Genomic DNA, 5800 nt, shown 5'->3' with positions numbered 1-5800 from the left:
CCCAGCCCCATCCGAGCCACCAGCAGCCGCCTTGGAAGAGGCTTCCCACCCGCACATCGTTAGGCTTCAGAGTGAACGCCCCGCGGGCACTGCCGAGTCGCGGCAGCCTCTCACCCAGCTGCTGTCCCCCAACTCCTCCTCCCTGTCCCCCCTTTCTCTGTCCCCCCAAACTCTGCTTTTTAGGGTCCCCACTGACGCCACAGACGGGCAGCTCCACCCCCACAGCCTCACCTGTTGGGCCATAAAAAAATGAATAATCACTGGAAATAAAAAGGCATTAAAAAAAAACAACCCAAGCAGCAAAGAGCCATGCTTTTAGCCAATCAATTAAAAGGCAGAGCGAGGGGATTAGCTCACTGAAATATTAATTTTTAATAAGGTTGTGTCTGAGCAACTCCAAGCCTCGCAAGGCCCTGCTCTGTGGGGGCTGGGCTGCAGGGGCCTGGGCTGGAGGGGCAGCACCCATGGATGAGCACCCTGCACACATAGGTGAGCACGCCTGCACCCATGGGCAAACACCTCTGCATCCATGGGTGATGATCCCTACACTCAGCAGTGAGCACCTTTGAACCCAGATCTCTGTACCCACTGGTGAGCACCCTTGAACCCACTGGTGAGCACCCTTGAACTCACAGGGGATGATCTCTGTACCCACTGGTGAGCACCCTTGAACTCACAGGGGGTGATCTCTGTACACACTGGTGAACACCCTTGAACTCACAGGGGGTGATCTCTGTACACACTGGTGAACACCCTTGAACTCACAGGGGATGATCTCTGTACCCACTGGTGAGCACCCTTGAACCCACGGGTGAGCACCCCTACACCTCCGCAGGGTGAGACCCTGCACCCACGGGTGGGCACCTCTGCCTGCCCGCCCCAGCCCTGCAGACACAGCCACCTCTATGGCTACACATGTCACCAGCCCCTGCCACAGCTCCCGTGTCTCACCTCACAGGCGTGGGGACAGTGGTGGCAGCAGGGTGACGCCAGCAGCCGCACGCCCAGCCCGGCATGTGGCTTGTGGAGAAATGTCCCGTCTCCTGGATGCTGTCCCCCCGCCCCGTCCCCTCAATCCTCCCTCCTGCATGGGGACAGAGCAGCAGCCCAAGCCACCACCAGACCCTGGACCCCTCTGGGCTCTGTATTTATAATAAAAAAATCATATACAAATACATACATATATATAAAATATATAAAAAATGTGGGCAGGAGAGTGTGGCTGGCAGCAGGGCTCGGTGCCCCTTTCTGTCCTGTACTTCCTCCTCCTGGGCTCTTCAGGTGACGCTGCCTTTGGTGCCCATGTGTCCCAGGAGATGCAGTGGGCGAGGGGCATCGGATACTGTCTGAGAGGCAGTGGGCTTGGAGCATCCCTGGGGAAATTCCTTCCTGCTGCTCTGGGACTCAGCTTCCCCATCAATACACAGGTCACTGTATGGCCAGGCACTGTGGTGACAGGCACTTGTGGGCAGAAGACTGCCATGGGATGTCCCCAAGGTGGTGGCGCCTTGCCCTGGGCTCTAGGGCACCTGGATCTGCAGGTCCTCGTCCTCGTCGGGGTCGCTGGTGCCATCCCCAGCATCGTCGGGGCCGAAGCGGGTGCTGCGCATCTTGCCGAAAAGCGGGGTGCTCTGCTGCCGCCGCAGCCTGCCAAGAGAGAGCTGCTGGGGTGGGGAGTGGTGGGGGGCAGCCCCGGGGGGACGCTGAAGACCAGCCCATCCCCCTGCATCCCTACAGCATGGCTGCACCCCAGTGAGACCCGTTTCTGCAACTCCCACTAAGTTCGGGGTACAGGATCAGCCCCTCCTGTAGGGCTGGGGGTCCCCAAGTGATGCCCACTTGTGTGGGGCACTGGCTAAGACCCTTCTGGGACTGGGTACCGCCACTCTGGGCAGCTCAGACCCAGCCCAGAGTGTGGGGCAGGGAGAAGTCGTCCCCCTAAAATGGGGCTTCCCTAGTAAAACCCCAAGAGTCCCCATTCCCAGGAGCCTGGGGTAGTTTCCTCACTCGCCCTCACGTTAAAATTCCTCAAATTTATGAAGCAAATTTGAAATCAAAGGCCCAGGACCCAGTTGGATCCAACCAGTTTGCTGTTTTACTGGAAAGCATGAATTATTTAAGTGTGAGCGCACAAGGAGGCTGAAGGGGGGAGGGGGGAAGACGAAGCCTCCATTATTCCTCCATGATTTAGTGAAGATGTCCCAATAAAATAAAGGAAGATTATAAAAACAACCCCCCCCCCAGTGCCTCCCGGAGACACAGCATCGATCTCTCACGGCCATTTCAGCTCTTTACTGCCAGAGAGGCGAAGCGAGGCCAGGAGAAGTTTTTAAGGACAATAAAACCCACCTCCTGCCTCCCCAGACTGGTGTGGGACACTCTGAGCCTGGCCTGGCCCTGAGTTACCAGTGGGCAAAACCCCAAGCTGTGTGAAACCGAGCTGTACTGGTCTGTGGGCAGCCTTGTGCTGGTTTAACGGGGAGGTTAAGGCTGCTTCAAGGATGGTTGCACACACTCCAAGGATGTTAAAGACACCTGGGCCACCCTTAGCCCAGGGTTCAACCAGGGAGATGCTGGTTGAGGGATGGTGGCAAGGAGAATGTCATCCCACCTTTGGGTCCTTGCTGGTCCCCCCCGGGGTTCCCCCGGTCCCTCGCTCACCGGGACTGCAGATGCTCCAGCTGCACTTGGAAGCTCTCACTCTGCTCCGTCTGCTCATCCAGCGACCGCTGCAGCTTTCGCGTCTGGTTGTGGGCTTCATCCAACTGCGGGATGGGATGGGACAGGGTGGAATGGGATGGGATGGAGCTGTCAGCAGCCGCAGAGGAAGCAGAGCCTCCCACCCTGACCCCCTCTACCAGCACAAGCTTCCCCACCTCATCCTCAGCTTGGGCCAGCTCCTTCTTCAGCTCCTCCACTCTCAGGCGCAGCTTCTTCACCTCGCCCTCATGCTGCTCCACGCGGCGGTTGGCATGGGCCAGCTCGGCCATCTTCTCCTGGTACTGCTTCTTCAGCTTGGCATGGACGTGTTTCAGGTCAGCCAGCTCCTGCGGTGGGCACAGGGTGGGGAGCTGAGTGGGTGAGAGCCACCCCCACTGCCGGATGCCCCCTTCACCCTCCACAGGGACTTTTTCTACCACCCCACCCCACAATGGAGGAGCTTATGGAACAAGGACAGGGTCACCATCATCCCCTAGATGAAGGGTGGTGACAGAGTTTGGCCTTGAGGAGGTCCTGGGGGATGCTGAGCCACCACTGAAGTGACAGGGTCACCCAGGGAGGGCTGGCAGGGGACAGAACCACCCGCACGGCACCTTGTTCTTCTCAAAGAGCTCGGCCTGGATGGTTTTGAGGTCGGTGTCCAGGGCACTGGCCGTTTGGCGCCGCTTGCGAGCCAGCACCTCCTCCAGATCCTCGATCTGCGCCCGCAGCTTCTTGTTCTCCCGCTCCAGGTTGAGCTTCTCCGTCTCCAGCCGCTCTCGCCGGCCCCACTCAGCTGCATTTTCTGCCTGCAGCCGCTCCATCTGGGAGAGGGACATGGGGTGGCCAGGGGCAGTGGGGATCCCCCTCACCACTCCCTTCGCCCCCCGTGTTGGGGTTCAGCCTCACCTCTGCACGCAGCTCAGCCAGCTTCTTGTCCATGCTGGAGCGAGCACCCAGCTCGTCTTCCAGGTCCTCAGAGATGCGCCCCAGCTCATCCTGGTGGATCTCCTTCAGGATGTTGAGCTGCAGGGGGAGGACACAGCACCCAAGGTGGGCAGTACCCACCCTGCGTCACTGGAGCCCTGCCTGCACCCAACCTCTGTGCCCAGACCAACTGGCTTAATATCACTAATTAAGACCCTTTAATGAGCAACCTGGAGTGGGGAGGGTGTCCGTGGGTCACCATGTCAACCCACCAGGACATGCTACCCACCAGGGATGGGCCACCCCACAGGTCACCCCTGGTCCCCAGGCACCTTGCTCACCTGCTTCATCACCTCCTGCTTGTTCTTGTTGAGCTCCTCATACTTGATCTTCCACTGGCTGAGCTCACCCTCCAGCTTTTCAATGTTTTTGCTGAGTGCAAGCTTGTCCCTGGGGAGAGGCAACGGTGGTGATGGCCGGCAGGACCCCAGGGGATGTCCCATCCTTAGTGGGACAGGGCTGGGCAGGGCCGGCAGCCTGCAAGGATAACACCCCAAGCACTCACTCTCGCTCCTTGAGCAGCACTTTTTGGGACTCATCCAGCCTCAGCTTCAGGGCAGTGACTTTGGTGGCATCCTCCTCCATGACACTGACGTCCTCCCAGAGCAGGCGGCTCCGCTCCTGGCGGGTGAAGGAGGCCCGGGGGCCCCGCTGCTCCCAACTCTCATCCTGCTTGCTTGTCAAGATGTTTTCCATCAGCTCCAGCTCCTGCAGCAACATGGGTGGCCCGGCGCAGGGGACAGGGTTCACCCATGGTTGAGAGGGTAGCCCTGGTTTCCCATCCCCTACAGCACCCAGCCTTCACCCCAAGAGCATCCCTCCCTCCAGTCCCCAGGGCCCCCCCGAGGCTGATGAAGAGGGACCCCTCTCCCCAGGGGAGCTCCCATACACCACTGGGCTCTGCTGCCAGCTCCCTGTCTCGCTGGAAACTTGGGATGAGATGATACGGATTTATTACACCGACCTCACCACGACCACCGGGTGGGCCATCTTCTACCAGGCCCCTCCAAGCACACAGTAAATGAGCTGCAAGGCGTTTTCTGGGGATGGGACATCCCCGGGGACCAAGCGGGAGCCCGCGGGAGATGCTCAGCTTAGGCTCGTATTTGCCACTGGCTGTAAGGTGGACTGAACTGGCAGAGTGTGGTACCCTGAGTGGTGACTTCTGCGTCGTGACAGAGCTGATGGCAGCAGAGAGGGGACAGCTGGAAGAGCTGGCAGCAACCCTGGGCTGGCTCTGGTGTTCCCTCCTTCCTCCTCCTCCTCCTTCTCCCATCAGCGCTGACCTCTGCCAGAAGCCCGTATAGACACTCTGGCACTCGAGCTGTCACTGGGAGGTGCCACTGGCACTGCCAAAGCCACTGTACCCTGGACTGTCACACTGACTTTTGCCTAAGGCCTCCAAAGGGAAAGGCCAAGGAAGGCCAGGGCCAAGGTGACCTTGCTTCCTGGGGCTCTGCGGGTTCCTGGATCTGCTGCTCCAAGAGGGGTCTGACCCCCAAGGCTGCTCCAAGTGGGAGCCCATCATACTGCTCCAAGAGGGGTCTGACCCCCCTCCCTAGCTGCTCTCAAAGGGCTCTAAACCCACCATGTTGCTCAAAGAGGGGTCTGACTCCCCTTGCATTCTGTTCTGATGCCCCTGTACTGCTCCGAGGGGTCCGCGCCCATCACAGTGCTCTGAGAGGGGTCCAACCCCATCACAGTGCTCTGAGAGGCGTCCAAGCCCATCACAGTGCTCTGAGAGGGGTCCAAGCCCATCACAGTGCTCCGAGAGGGGTCCAAGCCCAAAACATAGCCCCAAGAGGGGTCTGACCCCCTTCCACTCTGCCCCGAGAGGGGTCTGACCCCATCACACTGCTCTGAGAGAGGTCCAAAACCACCATGTTGCTCAAAGAGGGTCTGAGGGGGCTGACCCCCGCCATGCTCATCCAAGGATCTCACTCTGCCACACAGATCCAAGAGGAGTCTGTCCCCCCCCACTGCTGCCCGCCCTCTGTGGTGACCCCTCAGGCAGCTGCCAGGTGCGAGGACCCCCCCCCCTCACCCTCACCTTGGCTTTTTGAGGTGCCTCGGCCCCCACGTCCCTCACAGGCTCCCGCTCAGGGTCGGCCTC

The 5800-nt window shown here is 59.7% G+C and overlaps 1 protein-coding gene across 1 annotated transcript in view; it reads right to left on the bottom strand.

Moving 5' to 3' along the window:
- Positions 1–1121: 1121 nt before the first annotated feature.
- CCDC102A (coiled-coil domain containing 102A) overlaps positions 1122–5800 on the bottom strand; it is a 5295-nt gene continuing 616 nt past the window's right edge. Inside the window, 11 exon segments of the mRNA XM_014947919.1 lie at positions 1122–1647; positions 2662–2765; positions 2877–3047; positions 3315–3524; positions 3610–3726; positions 3969–4077; positions 4193–4300; positions 5133–5159; positions 5238–5299; positions 5738–5787; positions 5790–5800. The exon segment at positions 5790–5800 is cut by the window's right edge and continues 616 nt beyond it. Coding sequence (XP_014803405.1) covers positions 1521–1647; positions 2662–2765; positions 2877–3047; positions 3315–3524; positions 3610–3726; positions 3969–4077; positions 4193–4300; positions 5133–5159; positions 5238–5299; positions 5738–5787; positions 5790–5800 — 1096 coding nt within the window. The 3' untranslated portion in view covers positions 1122–1520.

This window comes from Calidris pugnax, unplaced genomic scaffold (genome assembly GCF_001431845.1).
Source record: "Calidris pugnax isolate Ruff unplaced genomic scaffold, ASM143184v1 scaffold30, whole genome shotgun sequence".
NCBI classification, from domain to species: Eukaryota; Metazoa; Chordata; class Aves; order Charadriiformes; family Scolopacidae; genus Calidris; species Calidris pugnax.
The sequence above is the reverse complement of the archived record's forward strand: the minus strand, read 5'-3'. Positions and strand labels throughout refer to the sequence as shown.